Source organism: Scatophagus argus, chromosome 13 (assembly GCF_020382885.2).
Source record: "Scatophagus argus isolate fScaArg1 chromosome 13, fScaArg1.pri, whole genome shotgun sequence".
NCBI lineage: Eukaryota > Metazoa > Chordata > Actinopteri > Scatophagidae > Scatophagus > Scatophagus argus.
Genome location: NC_058505.1, coordinates 7,512,676 through 7,535,061, shown reverse-complemented (window position 1 = coordinate 7,535,061; position 22,386 = coordinate 7,512,676). Strand labels below are relative to the sequence as shown.

General features: G+C 40.1%; 2 protein-coding genes across 2 annotated transcripts; one reads left to right on the top strand and one right to left on the bottom strand.

Annotated features, from left to right (window-relative positions):
• Window positions 1-1,976: 1,976 nt before the first annotated feature.
• Window positions 1,977-11,214, bottom strand: LOC124070050 (oxygen-regulated protein 1). The gene is made up of 3 exons (XM_046409677.1): window positions 10,496-11,214; window positions 8,825-8,981; window positions 1,977-7,938 (listed from the first exon to the last, which is right to left on the bottom strand). The coding sequence occupies exons 1-3, from the start codon at window positions 11,153-11,155 to the stop codon at window positions 2,132-2,134; spliced, it is 6,624 nt and encodes a 2,207-aa protein (XP_046265633.1). The 5' UTR covers window positions 11,156-11,214; the 3' UTR covers window positions 1,977-2,131.
• Window positions 11,215-14,118: 2,904 nt separating this feature from the next.
• Window positions 14,119-20,208, top strand: tcea1 (transcription elongation factor A (SII), 1). The gene is made up of 10 exons (XM_046409335.1): window positions 14,119-14,499; window positions 15,745-15,807; window positions 15,879-15,984; window positions 17,152-17,254; window positions 17,413-17,561; window positions 17,864-17,920; window positions 18,418-18,572; window positions 18,787-18,933; window positions 19,125-19,196; window positions 19,804-20,208. Exons 1-10 carry the CDS (start codon window positions 14,269-14,271, stop codon window positions 19,810-19,812), a joined length of 1,092 nt encoding a protein of 363 aa, XP_046265291.1. The 5' UTR covers window positions 14,119-14,268; the 3' UTR covers window positions 19,813-20,208.
• The last annotated feature ends 2,178 nt before the right edge of the window (window positions 20,209-22,386 follow it).

Below are 22,386 nucleotides of genomic sequence, written 5' to 3'. Positions count from 1 at the left end.
ATGTATACTGTCTTAATCAGTTCACAGATGAAATTAATGTGTTCATTCAGCTCTGCATCCATTAAGTTAGACAGACTTAAAGCGCAGATTAACTTCTTACAGATTTTTGGAAGTTGAATATTGACTGTGTGCATCCTGGACTTCATACCCAACACAGAGACTGAATGTAGAAAGTAAAGAGAGTTAAAATTAGATTAAACTTAAATATTTGCTTAGTCGCAGTGACCATCAGAAACATTTTAGCAGCGTTAATTCTTTTGATTTTTGCACATCACGTTCTCTCTCAAATTATCTGAGTAATTCCTCGCAGAAAATGATGAATGCACATCCAAAGAAATGCGAACCTGAAGTGACGTCTAATAGATAACGCCGCATCAGTTGAATGTCTGACTTGTTTTAATCAGGCGGTGCCAGTTTTACGGATTTACTTATCTCATAATTATGCGTTACTATCTCATAATTACAAGCAATTTTCTGCCCAAACTGGAGGTGACCTGAATGTATGCTATTACATGATAGGCACAAACTGGGGCTAATTCTTTAATGCTAAATGCTCCACCGTGTCCACCAGCTGGTCACCTTGTCTGTCTGCCATTTGGTGCTGAGCAGGTTGCATATGGTGGGTTTTTAGAGCTTTGTGAGCTGCCTTCTACAGCTGAAAATGAGCTACCAGAGCAATGAAATCGAAACACTAAAGTTGCAGCAAGACAGCTTAACCATGGACTTAAACTTAATATAAACTCTGTAAAGTTGAGAGGAGCTGCAGATTATTCACATTCTAATAAAATACTCTAGTTGCTTTAAACTACAGGGGTTTCTGTGGATTATCTTGAGTAACCAGATTGTGATTCCTGGAAAGAGACAATGCTGTTGAGTTTTCAAAATGTATTTTTTTGGCTGCACCACAAGCCAGGCACCATCTTGTTCCATCAAATTTGAGGAAAGACAAACATCCCTTCAACTGATATCTCCAAAACTCCAAAACTCACATTAACAGCACTACAGGCAAGAAGAAAATTACGTATTTTTGATTTTGTGCTGAACTGTGCCTTTAAACCCACACTTCATTTTATATGTCAAGGTCCGTTCACCAGCGGTGTACCAGGCTGAGTAGCAGCCTGTGGAAACATTTGTGTCATAACCTTCGTGGCTCTGCTTTACAAAATCTGGAAAAATAAACCCGATGATGTCTTCAGGGGTATCTCACGATGGGCTTGGAGACACGGCATTTAATATAGAAAACCTGTCTAACATACTCAGCAAGCGGAGTTAGAAAGACATTCGTTCTGGCTAGCTGACAGGAAGGCTTAAACAAGATGCACTGTGGGTAACGTGAGATGAGGTGTTTTTTGGAGCTTCACCCATGGGAACTAAAACTCAGCTTTGACTTTTCAAGGTTAAAATCTGTCTTATGTGAGTGTGCAATACGAATCACTTGGCTACCACTTTAACTGTTTAGTATGGCTATAAAAAGTATAAAAACGTGATGAATGAGGATGAAACGTGTTTTATTGAATACTCAATATTTTCAGTGCCAAACACACATTTTGTCAGAAGCTGCCTTGTCATTAATTTAGGAATTTAGCTCTCAAATAATAAATCAGTTCTCACTTCTTTATAAGGTCTTAACTGACACACACAGTAGTCTTTTGTTAAAACCCTAACAGTAAAAACATCATAGTATCCACAGCTGTCTTAGGAAGTAGTGATCTCTGAATACACGTTGTACATTGGGAAAGAACCCAAACAAGAAATTAGAGGATATATAACAAGTAATAAAATCTGTGTCCCTTTAAAGATAAAGTCATTTCTCAGATAGATTCCATATTCACTCAGAAACTAATGTACATTAGAGGAATACAGAGTCAGGAATCAGTAAAAAAGAAAATACAGCAACAAAAAAAGTTCTTATTTGCGGATATTTTCATACTCAGTTTAACGCAATGACAGGTCAGCCACAGCCAATAACAGACAGCAGGCACAACTGTCTTCAACCACCGCACATCTCTGGCTCTGCTGTGGCTTTTGTTCATGATTACTTGATGAAACATAAAATATTTCTGGATGCTTTATGACAAAACGATCAGAACATGCTAGACAGGTATGTGTGAATATTTGTGTGAAATATATTTTAGAGTATGGGACAGTATTGGCCACATCTCACTCGAAGTGTGTCCAAAGAGTCCTGGGCTTGCACTACACCCCTTCCTCCACTAGATGTCCTTCTTGCCTGCGTCACAGCTGAGGTCTCCCCCTCGGGATGCACTTTTCTGTCTGGTATTTTAAACTCAACCGACGTGAATGAAGACAGACTGCCGTTTTTACTCGCCCAGGTTTTGGTTGTGTCGACTGTAGGTGACACCCTGAAGCCTCTCCCTTTCACACTGCTTGTGTCTTTTTTCCCACTTTTGTAACTACAATCATCCAAAAAGGGGTCTGAATCGCTTCCGTGTGGCATGTTGTAGTAGGTGCACTTTGGAGTTGGAGGCTTTGCCATCTCCTCAAGCTCTGACGAGGATATGGCTGCAAGAGGGTTGTGCTGAGTTTTACAGTGAGACGGGGAATCCTCGCTGGTGTTTTCCTGACTTGTATCCATTGATGTGCTATCTGCATTACCATACATTCCCAGGGAGACTGGAGGAGATTTTCTGATGAGGTGATTCTCCTTGAGTAGCCATCTACCTTGGTCGATCAATACCCCATCGGTTGAGTCTTTTTCTGAGTGGGAAGAAATGCGCTGTGCGGCCTCTGTGGCAGGTTCGGCGTCAGCCTTTTGGGAGCTTGCAGCACTGAAATAAGACAGATCCTCCCTTGAGGCTTTAGTGCCTGAGCAAAAAGAAGAGAAACTCTCTACACTTTTTAATCTGGAATTTTGCAAGGCTTCTGAATTACTTGCAGCGGACAGTCCGGAGTTAGCTCGCTCCACATTTGTCCCTCCTTTAGGGATATTGGTGTTGTGTCTGCAGACCAGAAAAGGTTTCTCTGAGGCATCATCTCCACTGTCTGTTACAATATCCACAGAGTCCTGAGTTTTATATCCACCACTCTCTGATGTTTCTGGCCTGTAATCAGACAAATCGGAGGTGCTCGGGCTTGGGAGCTGCTTTAGGCCATATGAACTATCCTCTCCACGTTTGGGAATAACAGTTTGTTTAGTCTGTACAACTCGAGCGTTATCTGGCTCTATCCTGATGTGCCCCTGAGAGTCATATGTGAATATAAGTGAAGAGGACTGCAGGGCAGAGTTAACAAAATCAAGTAATTCCTGCGATATTTCCACTGGATGTGATAGACTGTTCCTTCTTTCCTCGTGTCGCCCTCCTCCCTCGTCTGTTTCAGTTTCTGTCGCGTTTCCTTTGTCGTCCTCGCACTGTCCCTCAGAGGAATATTTGGTTGGTAATTCAGTGTTCTGTTCTCCTGCTTTAGTGTCTACATTTGCTTCATCCTCACAGCTACTGTGCTGCTGCAGATATGAGGCCTCCCCCAGCAGGGTTTTACAGTCCATATCACCGGCAATACTGCCTGCACCATCGGAAACATTTTCCTCCTCTAACTCATCCTTTGATTCTTGTTCTTCCTGCTGGTCTAACCCATCATTTAACGAATCACTTTCGTTTTCTTCGTCATCATCCTCCCTCTCATCTCTGTCTGCCGTTTGCTCTGCTTTCATGTTTTCTTCAATTTCAGTCTCCTCCACAACTTCTTTCTCTTCCATGGATTCTTCCTCGAGACTATTTTCTGTTTTCTCCTGATCTTCCCAGCTTTCATCCCCCTCATCACACTTTTCCCCCTGTTCTATGTTCATGTCAGCTTCTAGCTCCTCCTCTTCCTCATCCGTAATCACCCTTTCTTCTACATTTTTGATTTCAACATCCTCAACACCCTCCACCTCCTCTTCTTCTCTCTCTTCTTCCTCTTCGTTGTTTTCCTCACTAACCACCATGTCTTCTTCCTCATTCTGTTCTTCATCATCTTCCTCATCGCCCTCTTCAATAACCTCCTCCATTTCCTCTTCCTCATCCTCCTCCTCAATAACCTTGTCCTTTACATCTTTCTCACTAACCAAAATTGTATCTTCCTCTTTCTCCTCCTCCTCCCCCTCCTCCTCAATTATACTTTTGGCCTCCTCTTTCTCCTCAATTATGTCCATCATTTCCTCTTCCTCTTTCTCCACAATGCCTTCATCTGCATCCTCAGTAAAAGCATCTGCTTCTCCTACCTCCTCCTCAACCTCTTCCTCCTTCTCCTCCTTCTCCACTCCTTTAATGATATTATCAACCTCCTTTCCTTCATGGGTCTCCTCAGTAACTTCATCTTCTTCTTCTTCTTCTTCTTCTTCTTCTTCTTCTTCTTCTTCAACCTCTCCCCCTTTCTTCACATCAGTTCCTTCTTCCTCCTCAATTTCTTCCTCATCTCCCTCCTCATCAGCCTCATCCTCTCCCTTTTCTTCCTCCTCTGTCTCTTCATCACCCTCTCTCTCATCTGTCTCTTCAACACTGTCATCCTCTCCTGCTCCTTGATCTTCTTCCATCATTGATCCCTTTTCTGTCTCCTCAACCAATTCTTTCTCTCCCACTACTAATTCCTCCCCCTCTTCTTCCTCATCCACTGTCATCTCTTCCTCTACTCTCTCAGTAGTTTCCTCCTCCTCTTCACTTGCTTTTTCCGCTTTCCATTCCTCCTGTCCATTGTCATCCACCCTTTCTTCTGTCACTGCCCCGTCTTCTTCCTCTTCCTCCCTCACTGTTTCTCCCATTTCAGTCTCTTCACCATCAACATCATCTTCATTCATCTCTTTTGTATCTCCATCCTCTTTGTCATTCACCTGCTCCCTACCCTCCTCTACTTCCTCTTCCTCCACTACTTGTACCTCTTCTTCATTTTCATTTTCCTTGTCTTTTAATGGGTCATCTCTTTCTGCCTGTAATATTTCTGATTTTTTTAAATCAGTGCCTGTTTCCTGAACTTTATCAGGTTCTTGGTCTGACTCAGTCATCACCAAGATATGTTCATTGTCATCATCATCTTCTTGTTTTGTCTGAGTATCCTCCACTATGGTGGCATCAGGCTCCAATGACTGTCTGGTTTCACCATCACATTCTTCAACAAATTTTTCCACATCTTCCTCTGAGTCAGACTGGTTTCTCTCAGTTTCTACAAAAGTGCTCTCCTCTGCAGGGTAAAAACTTCTAACTTGCTGGATTGTTGAAGAAATTTCCGATCTGAGATCTTGTGGCACATTCAGTTCCTCCATCAACTCTTCAATAACCAAATGCTGATCATCAAATAAATCACCACCTTCTGAGACAACATCCAGAGCAAATTCTGTTTCTGAAACTTTGGGTGACAGTGGCTCACTTTCAAGCCTTTCCCTCAGAATCTGGAAATCCATCCAGCGTTCTCTGAATGCAGAAGACGCTCTGCTTTGCAGATCTGTCAGACTTGCCCTTTGCTCTTCCTCGTCCTCAATGGCAGAAATTTTCTGCAGGGATTCCATCATCAGCATGGCCTCAGAGGTGCTTCTTGACTGGTTGCCTGTCAGGTTATCTCGCAGACTCATCACTGATAAGAAAGACAGAAAGGCTTTACATGATGAGCCAAATACTGAAGCCACTTGCGTTGGGAAATCAGGAAGGCTGTTGGACTTCTCAAGATTGGATGTTGTGTTTGTGTCAGACACCCTTCTGATGCACTGCATAGATGAACAAAGTTGCTGCAAGACAGGTTTTATCGTTGCTTTTGGACTTAAAACATTTGATGTTGATGAAGATGACTCATTGTCAGCTGGACCGATGGCCTCTGCAGATCTGTGAGCCCTCATTTTGCTATCCTGGTGTATATGATCGACTCTAACACTGGGCATTGAAACACATAAGCCTCTCAAATATTGTTCATTGTGCTGCAGACCTGTAGCTGGTTCTGCATGACAAAGAGGTACTGAGAGACAAGAAGGTGATTTCTTGATAGCTTCATCTGGCATTGGACAATGCTCATCTAAATTACTCTTGTCTTCAATTTTTTCATCGGATTCAGAATCACCACCTATTTGAAACACAACCTTTGTTTGGGGCTCTTCATCTGCGATGGCCTCCTCAGAGTACGGCGCTTGGTCTGGGCTGACTTTCTCCAGCCAGTTTTCAACATATTGGTGGATATCCGAGGGTGAAGGATTTAGGGAAGGCATTGAAAAACTCTCACTCAACTCTGATGGCTTTTTGGGTGATGATATTCTGTTTTCAGCCACAGATCTGGGCTTGCTAATTTTTTTGCCTGACAAAACTGATTTTTTGGGTTGTAAAATGTCTAACATGTTCTTCTTCATTTGAGGTCTTTGGGTTGGAGTGTTTACATTATGGCCATTATCTTTAGCAGCTGCTTTATTCATGTTTTGTCTTTGAGGGGGGGTCTTTTTCACATTTTCAGCACTAGCTAATAACACTTGGTCTTTCTTAGGCATTTTTTCATCCTTACTCACTTTATTAATCTCAGGCTTTTGTGCACCTTTAATCTTTAGAGAACTTTTAGCACTTTCTGATGAACTCACACTCTTTTTTCCAAAACTGGCATTACTGGTGAGTTTGTCTGTGGAAGAATGTTCGCTATGTTTTGAGGGGCTTATTGTTGTTTCCTTTGGCTTTTTATCTGAGCTGCTTGTTGAAGTTGAACTCTTCTTATTCCTGGCAGGGTTAATCATCTTTTTCTTCTTCTCACTTTTTGGAGTTTTGTCTTTTTTTACTGTCCTTTGTACTTGAGAGTCTGTTGGAGTTCTGGCCTCATTCTTAACCACTGAAGACAGATTGTTCGTAGTCTCACATGTTGGAGTTATTGGTTCTGATGACAATGATAACATCTCCTCTTTCTGTCTTTGTAGTGAGTCAGTCGTAGAAAAATCTATATCACAGTCATTGCTGGATGAGCACGGTCCTGAAACAGTCGATGGTTTGCTTTCTGGTCCGGCTGGAATGGAACCATGCAAAGGTACTCCATCTGTGCTATACTCCTCATTTGCAAAATAGTTATCAAAGCAACCTTGACTTTCATAAATATGCATTACTGTCTCTGTAACCTCCATACCATTATTCTGTATCTGAAGGACCTCAGCTTCTCCTGACGACCTGATTGAAGAGTGCGAGTCTTTCTTGCTCACCCCTGCAGACGCAGTTTTCCGAGGTTTTGGGATTGGCCTGCTACTGCTGCTGCTGTGTCTGACAACGCAGTATCCTTCGGTTGTCTCACCATCAGCTGTCCTCTCCATGTAGGAATAATGTCCCAAGGTATTCTCTTGAACCCCTGATTCTGTCACCGTCTTCACGCTCTCGACAGACGCCTTCTTACTGACATGCCGAGGACCTGGCGTAGGAACACGTTTGGGACCTGTTTTTGCTTTTCCTAAAGCTGTGGAACTGTAGCCCTCATATACTCGCTCATCAGTAAAGCCAACACCCTTTCCAGCTCCAGCGGGATGATTCTCCTCTTTAGTTTCATCTTCACTGATGGTAGAGGAGTCTTTGGCAAAAGCGTTGTTTGAGTCGGGTGAGCTGTTGCCTGACTCAGAAATTGAGGCACAAACCGTCCTCTTGCTAAGGCTGGAGCGGCTAAGTGTGGTTGTCCAGTGGAGCAACTCCTCCTCTTTAATGGTTAGATGAACTTTCATTTCCACAGTCATGCTGCCATCTTGATTCACACAGAAAGACTTTTCAATGTCATCTTCGTGAGGTACAATGAAAGTATGCTGCTCATTGCTTACCCTCCCACTTCCACATGTCTCTGCAGATGTGTATCGCTGCTTGACCTCTGTTTCAAACGATCCGTTGTGGACATGCAGCTGGTCATTCATGCTTCCATTTCGAGACTTGTTTACTTGATCGACAATATATCTCTCTGACGATAAGGAAAAATTTCTTGAGCCTCTTCCACTGGAAAAAGATTTGCTGTTCTCTTTGGTTGGTGTGAAAGAGAAGAAGAAGAGAGGGACAAAGAGAAAAAGTATTTAAGGACATTATAAAAGTACACTGGAGTTTTTAAAGCAATAGTTTGTCATGTGTTGTATGTTAAAAATGAAGCTGCAACCAGTGCTTGGTTGGCTTAGCATAGCATAAAGACAGGAAGCAGAGGAAACAGCTAGCCTGGCTTTGTTAAAAACTAAAAAGTAAAATCTTACCGCCAGCACACAGCTAACTCAACAACAAACAATGGAAATTGTTGCTCTTGGCCTTAAAAATCAAGCATTTTGTTAAGTGCAATATGTTTTACACCTTTTTGTACTGATAAAACAAGATATAAGATGATGAATAGCAAGGTTTAGAGACCCAAGCAGACAGATTTTTTTACCTTTGGACACAGACAGGTCAACTGTTTCCACTTGTTTTCAGTCGTCAGTAAGCTAACTGTTTCATGGCTCTTGCTACATCTTTAGTGTACAGAAATAAAAATGCAATCAATCTTCTTATCTGACTCTTGGCAAGAAAACAAATAAGCATATTTTTCAGAATGCTCAGCTATTGCTTTAAGGGGTTTGGGGTAAAAGCAGAAAGCAAACATGTTACTGTCACTGGGATTGTACTTTTCATACTTTATGTCACACTGATCAGTTGTGTAAAAAATAAAGATAAAAGTTTCTGTGAAAATGCCAGTGGGACTAGTATATGCATATGTCTGCAGACAAAATGTGCACATAGTGAAAATGTCTGTCAAGTTTTTGTCAGGTTCTTTCTGGTGTTCTTTTATTTTTGTAATTACTGATTATGTAATCCCAAATAATGGAATGACCACATGGATGCTTACATTTACAGAGCAATTTACAGTGGTGCTGATGATCACTTACGAGCTCTGGGCTGCAACATAGATGGTTCCACAGTGTCCATGTACATTGCTTGAGCCATCTCAGTTCCGTGAAAACCATAGTTTCCTAATCTGAATGGCTCGTTTCCTGCCGCCACAACAACTCCAGAGCACAGAATAAGTGCTGCAAGACCATCAACCTGAAGGAGCAGCAGATTTTCATTGGTCACTTTCAGATGTTTGTATACATGCACTCATTTTATGCATTGTGTTCCTGGATGTAAACTGAAAAGGAACTTTCATTTTGCAGTATTAAAAACTTTATGTACACTTTTCTCTGTGCCACATATTGTCAGAAAACTGACCAGAGATCACAGATGGTAAGATAGTCTGAGAAGTGCATTCAGAGGTTCTCAACACTCATGCCCTTTAACAGCAAGCCTGTTGCGGTTAAAGGGCATGTGGAAAGAGGGATTACAGAGTAATACATCAGCAGGGGGTAGAGATTTTGATAGCACCTTACATCTTAGTACTTCTCAGAATACTTATGTGTTAAGTAACTGGGTAAAAACCTTAGTTTTAATTCCTGTAATACACGTTACAGTGAAAATTAAGCCTATAACTGTTGATTATTTTATTTGTTCAGGTTTGTGTGCATGAATATAGCATCTCCCAAACCAAGAGTTTAAAAAACAAATCTACAAATCGTCGTCATGGTCAGCAATCCTCCATAAATCTTTGTGAACTCTGTTTATTCAATTTGTTATTACTTTCTTCCAAAGGGTGTTTTGCTTCAAAGCTGAGATTAAGTCAAAATCCAAAATCCAATTTAGTTCCAACATGATAACAAATCATTGTCAAGTGTTTCCAAATCCAGCCCTGGAACAAGTGATGTGGATTAGTTTGTCAACTGCTGTTTCCAAGATCAAGAAGGAACGGTCAAAATCCAAAAAGTGAAGAAATTGTGTACAGCCACTACTCTTGGTACCAAAAGCCATTACTTTTTCTCTTCCTTTAAGATCTCAAAATATTTTTGAGGACTCACTTTCTAAATGTGGTTTGGAGTGCCTATCCACACTGGTCACATGAAACCACACCTGAATGTATGCTTCACCTGGCTAGAATGTACGTATGTATGATATGTCACATTGCTGAAGCTACAGTTTCACTGTGACTTCTAGGAAATACATATTTGGAATAACTCTTATTTGTGTTTTTATGAGAGTTTAGATGAGAACATCAATACCACTCCAATATGTCTTCATTTAACATGAAGCTTGAGCCAGTAAGCAGTTTGCCCAGCTTAGCATACAGACTGGAAATGAGAAGAAAAAGCTAGCTTGGCTCCAAAGGTAACAAAATTCACCCATCATTTGTTTAATCTGTACAAAAAGTGGGTGGTGTGCATGAGTATTAGCTAGACACAGTGACTTGAGTAGCCACTGGTTTCCCATTTTGATGTTTTATGCTAAACTAGGCTAACTGACTGCTAGCTCCAGCTTAAAGTTAAACTAAGAGTTATGAGAACCACCAGTCTTTTCTCTTAACCCTTGACTAGAAGCCAATAACCAAATTTTCTAAAATTTAACTAAAAACGTATTTCTAAGGCACGTTTACCAGAAAATCTCTCAGAATAAGCTACATCCATTTTACAAAAGCTGCTCATAGTATTTTCAGGAGTTGCCTTAAATTTTTTAGTTTGCCAAATACTTACTCTTCTGCCATCTGTTGAGAAAAGTTTCAGTACTGGGAACTGCAGGATCTGGGAAAGGTAATCCAGTAAAGCATCAAATGTTGGTGCTGTTCTTCTGTGCAACACAATTGTGCGTTTAACAGTGGGATCCCTATTCTTGATCACCAGAAGTTTCTTTGGTGTCCGTACTGCCACCCTCTCAGTGACTTTTGCTGGCCTGTTGGTGACTTCATTCCTTCTGCCAAACTGGAATCCTTGACGCTTTCGTCGCCCTGCGCTGAAGGGCCTGGTGGTATTCCACGGTACCTGTCGTCGGTTCACTTCATCCAGGTTTAACGGCTTCACCCGTTTCTGATCAGAACACACATATGACCCTCCATCATGTAAGTCATCCAAAGCTCTAACCAGGTGGGTCCCACGAGGTGTGGTGATGGTCCTCACTCCAAATGGCAGAGGCACTTTCTTGGACAGAGCATCCAGTAGAGCATCAAATGTCTTGAAGGTGCGGGCATTGATGACCATGCGATGCCCACTGAATGTATAGTCACCGCTTTTGTAGAAACATACTCTTTTAGAAGCTGACGGATCAGACACTGGCTGTAAGGGACGGGAAGGTAAAGTTTGCCCACTGCCAGAGGACAGTTCGTGGGCAGGTGGCTCCTGGACAGGTGTGTTGCTCATCTTGTGAGGAGGTTTCTGGTGAGAAATCAGAGAGAAGGAGAGAGCTGATCATTTGTTATTGCAGTTAGATGTTCCAGCTATGTTCAGAGTTTGCCTCACGCAGAGAGGCTGAGGTTATCTTAAAGGTGGAGACCAACGATGCCAAGTGCTTCATGTGGAAACAACATATTTAAGTTAAGATAAGATGGATCCCACAGCGGGGAAATTCACTTGTCGTGGCAGCTCACAAGAACAGAGTGCAAAAAGAGAAAAGTATGCAGAACAGCTCAAAAATATATAAAGAGTTAATAAATTAACAGTTTTCAAGTAATTAGAAACTTATATAAAAAATATTAAAACTGTTCTAAAGAAACTTTTGCAAACCAGTCCTGCAGTACAAACCACAATCTGCTGTCCATCTCTGTACTCTGCATGTTCCTGATACTCTGATTTGACATAATATGGCTAAAGATGCCTCCACATCACATTACCTCTTTATGCTTAGCTCTAATGTTTAGCCAAAAGTAGCTTGTTGGCAAATTTTCACTGTTGGAATCAACTGTAACTGACTGATTTTTCAGTGGCCACCACAAAACAACAACATCAGCTGTCTCCAGAATACATTTAGCATGTCGCTGACTGTAGAAATGAAATGGACTAGAAACATGTGCGAGGCAGCTGCACAACATTCCGTTTTTACTGAAGAAATGCTGTCTCAAATGTCTGTCAGTGTAAATTACATGTATATATTGTAAGTATGTTGTAATTTAAATGATTAAATACATGGTAATATTCTTAAACTGTTGTCCATATATGCATGTGTTGTAATGTGTTGTGTAGCTTTATATTAATGCAATAATAGATAATATGGGTGCAGCGGACATTATAGTTGCATAATATCAGTAGACCTAAAAACAGCACAGAGCCTCTGTTGTGTTGGTTGTTACAGAGGTTTCATGTGTTTTATAACAGTCTGCAATAGCTTGTAAGTATGAGGAACAATATTTCAAAGTAGATTCATAACAACTGCTAAAATAATAACCCACATCGTCACTGTGAACGACACAGCAAGGCTAACTATATAGACTTACACAAAAGCTATACAAACCTTAAGCATATCAACTAATTAGACGAATGACATCCTGTGGATACTTAAGAAAATAACTGTCTGGTAAACAAACATGTCAACAGAAACATAATGAACACGACTTACCTTATGTCTCACATTTCACCTTAATTATAAAGGCTAAAACATCAGAAAGTGTGCATCCGTCATTCTTCCCAGTACTGGTCAAAGCCTCTCAGTGGCGTTCAAGGGCTATTTTGGGACATGCAACATCATGGCCAATTTGCTTAATCTTTGCTCACACTTAATCAGCATTTCAGGGTAAAGTAACAAATAAAAAAAACACAGAGGAACTGGACAGCAGCTGACTGAAAGCTTGTGCTCCAAAAAAGCAAGGAAACGTTCCAGACGTCCTCTCTTTCTCATGGGTTGTCCACTTCTGTCCTGCCATTTGAGTTAAAAAACAAAGTGAGCGAGTAACTGGGTGAACAGGTAGACTCAAAGGCTTAGCAAGCACCTGAATGACATAGAAAACGATGAAGGAGCTGGTGAAATTTCATGAAGGTATGTGAACTCTCCAGGTCAGATGATTTTAGTAAATGTTCACTGCTCCAAACAGATACCACAGGTGGCTAGGACTTTTTCTAATTTGCAAGCAGCCCACATAATCTGATTTGAGAGGCCTAATAGGGATTAGGTTAAAGATTTTGCGCCCTTGCTGACAGCATGAGGCAGAATAAGGTCTTAAGAGAACACTTTTACCTCACAGCAGGTATTGAAAATCCACCATCAGATTTCAGAACACACAATGTGTTGTGGTGAATGTAATAAACAGTAAAAATTGTGACCATTATTTTGGGAATACTGCAGCTTTATATTCACACTTAAGTGGTGCAAAATACCCAAAAGTTTGTACAAGGGTTGTTTGTATTGAGACTTGAATTTTGTTCAGTAACAATCTAACTGCATCATGGGGAAAGAGCTGTGTCACTATACTGCAGACAGCAGACAGTGTGCCAATTACCAACTGCGTCTGACTGAGTAAAAGCTGCTAATACCACCCACTAGCACGTGCAGTGTCCAGGAAGGTGGAGACTGATCGGTTAGGGGGACTTAAGGAAGGGCCAGTGTAGGTCAAACAAAGTCCAATATAAGGAAATGATTCATCGTATTGTGTGTTCAAATTGTGGATAAGCACAGAATAAAAGCTTTGTTAATAGTGTTGCCAGTGTGTGTGTGTGTGTGTGTGTGTTTCCCTCAGAGGGCTATTTGACACTTTTGTACAAAATACTCTATAATTTATGCCCTTTAATTAGGAGCACATCACATCTTTTTTGCTTAAATCATTTGCAATGATTGCCTAACCTTCAATCACTAGGTGGCATGTCACATGCTGATCTGTTTGGATTAGTAAGATCCAAATTAGCGAGTCAATCAATGCAGTATACGACCAGCAGAGTTCCATCATCTTGGCTTGGATCCTGTTACACAAAGGTCACAGGTTTGATCTACACAACAGCTCTGCCTTCATCAGAAGCCCTGAGTCCTACCATGAGCCCTTTAGCAAGACAGATAAAGCTCCTTTGCAGCCAGTTAACTACAGTGAATAATAATTGTCATTTAATATACATGTGAAGTCTTTCCTTTTGTTTTGTAAAGGTTTGAGAACGTGGATTCATTAACAAGGGAAAAGGGAGCTGATAACCATCTAAATGCATACTGTGTGTCGAAATAAGGTACATGTTTATTTCTGACTCTGGGCAGAAATGTATTTGTGAACGTAAAAGTTCTCCAACGAGGATCCGTTGCTGGCACATGCAGAGACGCATGCAGCACTTTGGCGCTATCTAATGATCGTTAGTGATATTGCCAAAATGGGAGCTTTGTTTTGGTAACAGGCGGACAGATGTTCGAACAAACCTGCAGAAAACCCAGACGTATACGGAGGCATCCGTATTAAATGTGTCCCTTTGTCTGACTGCATGATAATTACTTTCTACTATCACAGCTCCCAAATGAATCTTCCGTCCTGTTGTGTCTCGATTGATTAACTCTCCCTGAACTCATCATGCAGCAACTAGTCAGGTCTGGTACACAGCGGAGGGTCAGTGTGCGGTCCCGGTCTGTAGACGCCGTCGCGTTCGTTTCAGTGGCGTGGTCTTTGTCGCCAAATTTCTTTCCCCTTTACTCTTTATTTTTCTTTAATTCCATCAAGTCGGTCAACATGGGCAAAAAGGAGGAAGAGGAGATCATCAGAATTGCGAAGAAGATGGATAAAATGGCGCAGAAGAAAAACGGGGTGAGATGCCTGAGAGGAATGAATGCTTAGCGCTACCTGCGTGCCGCTTAGCCGATCGGTCTGGTGTGAATGTTTGGCTAACGTCGGCGCTAATGGACTGTGATGGGGTTAGCTACTGACTGTCTCGCTAATTGAGCCTCTAGCCAGTTCGGTCAGTGTCAACACAAAGTTGCACCGTTGTGTCATTTCACCAGAGTGTTTTTTCCAACCGGTAACTACACCGTTACCCTCTGTAATGCCCCATGGCGAGTATATGTTACCTGTTGAGACCCTGGATAGTGACTAACTGGCTAGCGGCACATAGCTAGCTTGTGAGCCTGTTAATGTCATCGGCAGTTCTATGGGTTGCTAGCTGTTAGCTACTTAGCAGCACAGTAGTTCCTGCTAGCATTGCGCCTTGCACCACAATAACATGTTGGATGTGGTCGATATAAGATAACACTAAACAAAATTAGATAAATAAATACATTTTTACTCCGTCCTGCCTTAGATCCCCTAGTTGTATTTTGGGTTTTGGTTAGCGGCTAAGCAACTAGCGCTAAAGCTAATTGTTTTGGATGCTTAACTGATAGCCGCGTAGAAACTGCACTGCACACAATCCAACTTACTAAACTACAACGAACAATTGGCTTGATTATCGATTAATGTGCTGATTATTTTCTAGTTGTCATTTAGTCTGTAAATGAAAGAAAAAAACCTGTCACGATTTTATAGAGCCCAAAATGATAACGCTGTATTTTAATGGCTTATTTCTGTCCAACATAGATAGTAAAATTAATGTAATTTAAGACAAGCTCAAGCAGGAAATCATCACACTTGTGAAGTTATTGCAAGCTGTGGTTTGTCGCTTTTGTTTGGGAATGCACTTAAACCATGAATCTAATATCAAAACATTAGCTGTTGATTCATTTTCTGTCAACTTTAACGTTTAACTTGTATCCAAAATAAATGCCTTCCTTTGTGCAAAGTATAATCGATAACAGTTCCTTGAAGTAATCAGTTTTGTCCCATTTATGTCTGAAATATCACTTTTAATAAAAATAGCTTAATCCCACAGAGCCTTACAGTATGCCTTAAGAATCATAAGAGATCAGAATTTGTGTGGAATCAGACCATGCTGATGCCACCAAGTTGATGTTCACCTGATATGGGACATATTAATCAGCATACAGCCAAGAGGAGGTTCAGTGTGAGATGGGCTAAAAGTGTATCTGAACACCCCTTCATCCCTCCTCTCCTCGGTAGGCTGGGGCTTTGGACCTGTTGAAGGAGCTGCGCAGCATCCCGATGACTCTCGAGCTGCTTCAGGTATCTTTGCCCATTGTCAGTACAGGTAGTGCTCAAACTTTGAAACGCACTGACATGATGTCTTTCCGTAGTCTACCAGAATCGGGATGTCCGTTAACGCCATTCGTAAGCAGAGCACAGATGAGGAGGTGACATCCTTAGCCAAGTCTTTGATCAAGTCGTGGAAAAAGCTTTTGGGTAATTACTACTTTTCAGTTGTGCCTATACCTAAATCTGTGTCAGTTTGTTTTGTCAAATGTGATTTCCTGGAGTGATCCCAAGCTACTGTGCATGATGTATCTGAGCCAATCAAAGCATTATTATTTTGCAAATGATTGATAACACATTTATAAAGTCCAAGCCAGTTTTAGTCCTTTGCTCACTGTAAACACATCACACTCTTTGTGGACCAGCTGTCAAAAATATCCTGTTTGGGGTTTCTCAAAATCACATGCGCTTCTTCTCAACCCATAATGTTGTGAGTAAGTGAGGTGTTCAACAGCACAAACAAATGAATAGCAGCCAACAGTTGCAGACATCCACGCTGATAGCAAGTGTAAGCCAGGGAATATTTAGCTGAACAAAAAGGTAATGAGTTACTGTGTAATAAAGGCATAATATTGTATCATGATATTACATCAAAGTGTAACATATGGATGTAATGGTGTTTGATTGTCACTGCTAAAGTTACAGTTTGAAGATGAGCTCATGTTTTCTGTTATGTCATGCCTGAGAATTCATTCACGTATCATGGTTCTGAAAACTAATGTTGTTGTTATTATTATTGTTTTTAAACCGGCCTTTTTGTGTAATTTTACGACTGATCAGTCAAACATATTGGTGGAGATGATATTTAAATAAAGGCAACAGAAAGCAAATTCACTGCCTTACATCAGAGTACATTCCAAGCCGTTAAAGTCAGTTTGCTTCTACTGCTGTGATATTTTGCTGTTAAACTGGTGATTCTGTGAAAGTTTGTGTTTATGCTGGTGCTGCAAAGAGATTTCCAGTTTTAGACCAACAATCTCTGCACTGAAGGTCGTTAAGATGCATACCATATTATCACAAAGTAGCTGGTTTAATTTCTACCAGGGTCCATTGTTGCATGTCTTTCTCCTCCGATCTGTCTGCTGTAAATATAAGCCGACATGCCTGAATATCTGACACTCCTCTTCACACATTTATTATTAAGAAACACAACAAAGTATTACAGGAAAACTGTGAAGCTGGCTGTTTTTTCCTTAACCCAGAGTTATTGCGCTCTAAGGCATATGAATATTTTAACTTTATAGATTTAATGTTGGCCTTCTCTTGTGTCACTCTGTTTTTTTCGTACTTCTGTAATCTGTGTTACTTGTACTCCAGATGAGCCTGGTGGTGGAGATAAACCTTCAGATGAAAAGAGGAAAGAACAAACAACGCCTGTTGTTTCTCCATCACAGGGAAGCCCAGAGGCAAAAGAAGAAAGGTAACACAAAGGAGAAGGATATATTTTTGATATTTCAAGTGCCACTAAAGGTCAACACCATTTGGTTTACCATTTGGAGGCATATATTTTCTCTACTTTTACATATATTTTTTGCTTCAGTAGCTGATTCCAGTTCTCTTCTTTGATTGCTCCCACAGCAGCTCCAGCAGTAACTCCAGCAGCAAGAGCGAATCTGCTGAAGTTACACCCAACACATTAATCAGCACCTTTCCTCGTGCCCCCAGCACCTCTGACTCTATCAGGCTCAAGTGCAGAGAGATGATAGCAACTGCTCTGCAGACTGGAGGTAATCCTATTGTTGTTCTAATATTAACTCGGTATGCACAGTATAGATTTTTTTTCAGCTGATACAGATAACCGATAACTACCTTCTTCCAAATTTTAATCTCAAATTTTTTAAAAGGAGGTTCCCACAGACTCAGTGTCTGTCCATTTGTCAGGCCTTTTCATCAGCCCAGTGTTTCTCATGCATCCTTAACATTAACACATTTCCAGTGTAACATCTGTTATTGTGGTTGGTTACGATTGGTGTCCTTTACAGTATTTTTCAAACATTTCTGCCCACTCACACTGAGTTTTTTTCCCCAGATGATTATATTGCTATTGGTGCCGATTGTGATGAACTTGGAGCACAGGTCGAGGAATATATCCTTTACTTATGGAAATGCAACTGTGCTTGAAGCATGTGTTTGTGTTAATACAGGATGTCATGAGTCTTTGTATGCTACTCTGTTTAAACATTATCATCATCACTGCCATTCTAATGAATTTTTCTATTATTTATTATTATTCTAATTTTTATTTGTTTTGTTTTGGGTTTTTGTAGATTCATTTCATATTCTATAATATGTTAAAAACTGGTGAAATGCAGTCGCTGTTTTTCTTGGCCAGATAAGATCTTTCGTCTTTAAATTGCTTTTTTGTAGAAAACCATACAAACCTTGCATTTAAGGCGCTGAAAGTAGTGAAGTTTGAGCTCTTTTTTTCCCCTCGATAAATAACTTTTCAACCATTTATCAAAACTTTTAGCAGGTAATGTTTTCATTGCTAAAACACAGTCAGCAGTATAGTTTTAGACTCTTCTGTTTACAATGATGTATAGAAATACATTACCAAAGTTGAACTCCTTGACGTCTTATCACGCATCTTCCAAGAGTTTAAGAACACAGACATGAAATACAAGAACCGCGTGCGAAGCCGAATCTCAAATCTGAAGGATATGAAGAACCCTAATTTAAGGAGGACTGTGCTGTGTGGGAGTGTGACCCCTGAACGGATAGCTAAGATGACCGCAGAGGTGTGTTGGATGTTCATGGCTTCATCCTAACGGTTCTGCCTTTGGAACAGAGTCAGTAGTAGAGTTACTTCAACACTGTTCTGAGTTGTGTTTTTCTTCCTTTGATTTTTACCTCCATGTTGGTAGGACTTGATCAGATAGTGTGTGTTTATCTCTTGTTACGCATTAACGGATTCACATTACTTTACTTGAAGGCATCATTTTTCTTCTGTAGGAAATGGCCAGTGATGAGCTGAAGGAAATGAGAAAGAATTTGACCAAAGAGGCTGTCAGGGACCACCAGATGGCCACCACTGGAGGCACTCAGACTGATCTATTCACCTGTGGCAAGTGCAAGGGGAAGAGCTGCACCTACACACAGGTACACACTTCCGTTTATGCTTCATTTTAACTATAAGCTGGAAAAAGATGCTGTGGTCTGTAGTATGGAGTGTTGGAGTATCAGAATGACTGTATGCTCATCAGGTAACCTTTTGGGTTTTCAATGGTTCAAAATCAGTATTTGGTTTCACACTGTATTAAATGGTCCGTGTATGTTTCTGTCATTGACAGGTTCAAACTCGCAGTGCTGATGAGCCAATGACCACGTTTGTCTTCTGCAATGAATGTGGGAATAGATGGAAGGTATGTGGGCTTTGTCGACTGTTTTAAATCCAAAAGAAATTTAAGCCAATTTGGCCCTTGTCCATTTCACATGCAGTTTATTTACCTGCACACCTGTATTTAAAGTCCAGCCTGTGCTCAGTTCATCGGTGCTCATCAACTCTTAAACAGAAACCAGCTGTGGGAAGTTGTGATGGGCCCTTTTTCATTATTTCTTTTGCTCTTTCTAGACTAAATAATTGATCAATTATTTAAACAATAATTTATTTATTAAATGACAATTAAATCAAATGTTACTTGCAGATCATCTACACAGAGCTGACATATTTGCCTTCATCGCAATAAATCCAAATATGTTAATTGACGATGTTTATAGCAGTTGACAGAATGCGTCTATCGAGGGTAAATAATGTGTTTTGTGTCACATTTGTACCATATTATTTAAACAGCGCTATTTTATTAGAAACCATTAGTGATATTTGGGAAAATAAAGGTCTGTCTAGCAATCTGAGAGTCACCCCTTTTTAATAAAAAGTTATTTTCCAGCTATTGGTTTATGGCTCCATCATCACTGTTTAATGTAAATATTCCTGAATGTGGGTATTAATTTGTGTTCTTTGTGTCCCAGTTCTGCTGAGTCTGCAGGCATTTCCACGGCACTTGAACAAGTAGCAACATTTCCTGGACCAGGTTCTGTCTCTCTGCAACAGATCGGAGCTTTGCATTCTGTGGTACATGGTGCACAACATGCCACACGAAGATGCCACTGCGGTTACCGTTTGAATAAATATCCTGTTCATAGATTGAGCTCGTTGTCAGTTTCCCGGCACCCTCCCCAAAAATCTTTTACTATTGTTATTAGCTGTTTCTCACTGTCAGATATATGCGATCAGTCTTGTCTCATTATCTTTTATCTGCATTTTTTTATATGTAGTTTTAACACTTTGGACAATGTTGTTTTGCTTTCCCCTCACAACATTGCATTGTTTTATTTAATTTCCCAATAAAGTGTAATCCATTTGATTAAAAAGAAGTGCTTTTCATTAGTCTTCAGTCTCATGTGGGTCTTGATCATTATACTAATGCAATTAAGGATCTGAGAGGATAAAACAGTGTGTGTGTGTTGGGGGGGAGGTTTACATTTGTTATTGGTGGAATATTCATCATATCAAAGTGAATGCTGATGTATGCATATTAATCTGTCTACGGTCGGGATATTGTCATTGGCTGAACCAGAGAAGACACTCAATTGTTTCCTTTCCCTCAAGGGTTTTTTTTTTCTCCCAAATTGCCAGGTGCAACCACTCCTCTGTTGACTAGCAGTTTGTGCTGCCTTATTGTCACACAAACTGAACCCAGACTAGTCACACAGATCTGGTTAATCATTGAGTAAGACTGCATGGCTAAAGTGTCATCTAATAATATCTAATTTAATATGATGGTAAGCAAAATGTTACATACAGTGAAAAATTCTAATGTATGGTAAGGGTTTGTTACACTCTAATACTCACTATTAGCACTCACTATTACACTGTAGTGCTTAGTATCGAATGAGGATCAGCATCTCGTTCATCTCATTCATTTGTATAAAACTTAATCTCATTAACCCATCTTAAAAGGAAAAAATTGTGTTTTTCTTTATCTAGATTCATCTGTACAGTCTGTCTGGTGGAGAAGCCCTCAATATTTTTAGGGAAACATTAATTAATCTGCTGATAAACCAAAATATTTTAATTCCCACCAGCAGGCAGAGTCACATGACTTGAGTGAAAGTCCTAAAAATAGTGTTAAAAATCGTATCAAACAATGATTTACAGCTAAAAGATGTCACGCTTAATTTAATGTAGTGAACTGAAACATCATCAGTTTAAAATCATATTTCTAAACAATGCTCAGAAAAAAAGGAAGATCAATGAACTAACAGGATGATAAAATCATGTATATGCGTTTTGATCATTTTAAGAGGGTCTCAGGGTCACCAGGACTCCAAACACTTGATAATGATAATCATTTTTGTACATGTTTACTGTCATTTCACAGTATTTTTGAAGTATTTCACAGTATTTTGACTAATAGAAAGTTCCTTAACTTCCATGCATCAATCTGTAATTACAAACTGAACTAATCAATGAAAGTCTCATCTTGAGTAAGTCCCAGTGGCCAAATGTCATTTGGTGACAACTATAGTAAAATGAAAAGCGTTCTGGGATGATCTCACTGTAGTTCCTTTGTGTTTTTTAATAGTGACCCTGGGATTTATACTAATTTGTAGCTCTTTAATGCATATTTATTTCCACTGAGCTATTTTATGAACAAATTCATGATGTTCTTTATGTGGTTTCACGTAACCAGTTTGTTTGACGGAGAAAGTAACTGATATTTTGGGAAAACATTATCTTTTGCTGAAGACACTTAGACTTGCATGACAGAATTATTTTGCTTGTGTTTACCCTGATACCAACATTATATTTATCTGCTGATACATTCAAGTACTTTGACAGAACAATATTAGTAACAATACACTTTCTCCCAGGAAAGTGTGAGAACTTGATGGTTTGTATGTTGTTTTTTTGTGATCAAATCATCGCAGAGTCAGTAAAATTATTGTGCTTTATTTTATCTCAATCAAAATGCCCACAAATCATTATTTTCTTGGAGAGTAGCAGAAAAAAACTAAACCATATACTGTAAACATTCACATTATTTGTTTTTTTTAAAAATGTATTCTTCAGTAAACTCAGCGCAAAATAACACATTTCATATAGTAAACAGAAGAAGAAACAACATTTATAGGCATCACTCCAAACCATTGGCTTAGATTGTGTTTTGAGGTTGATCTGCACGGTGTATCCATCAGCTCAAATTGCACATAGTAAGTTAGAGTTAACTCTAAGACAAGTAGAAGTGCCACTGTGAAGCACACAGATTGGCAAAGAAGTTCAGATCAACCAGCCCTATCCAGTGATCTTTGTTTGTCCTCAGCAAATAAAGACATGTGTTGTCATCACCCTCCGCCATATTGTTTGGTATCCCCACCGAAATGAACCAATGTAGTCACGACTTAGGAATCACGACAAAACACATGCAATAATTTGGCTAAAGAGAGGGACAATTTCTAGTAAACTGGTCTAATGCTGCAGTAACCACCCTTATGGCAAGAGTCTGAAAACAGCTGTTGCCCATGAGAAAGATGTCATAAAATTGAATGTCA

Excerpts from the sequence above, each read along its gene's own strand:
- LOC124070050 (XM_046409677.1), bottom strand. The coding sequence starts at position 11,155 with ATGAGCAACACACCTGTCCAGGAGCCACCTGCCCACGAACTGTCCTCT. Across the intron at positions 8,982-10,495 it reads TCTCAACAGATGGCAGAAGA|GTTGATGGTCTTGCAGCACT; the intron begins GTAAGTATTTGG and ends CTGCTCCTTCAG. Across the intron at positions 7,939-8,824 it reads TATGTTGCAGCCCAGAGCTC|AGAACAGCAAATCTTTTTCC; the intron begins GTAAGTGATCAT and ends CACCAACCAAAG.
- tcea1 (XM_046409335.1), top strand. The coding sequence starts at position 14,269 with ATGCAGCAACTAGTCAGGTCTGGTACACAGCGGAGGGTCAGTGTGCGG. Across the intron at positions 14,500-15,744 it reads TGGCGCAGAAGAAAAACGGG|GCTGGGGCTTTGGACCTGTT; the intron begins GTGAGATGCCTG and ends TCTCCTCGGTAG. Across the intron at positions 17,562-17,863 it reads AACTGCTCTGCAGACTGGAG|ATGATTATATTGCTATTGGT; the intron begins GTAATCCTATTG and ends TTTTTTCCCCAG.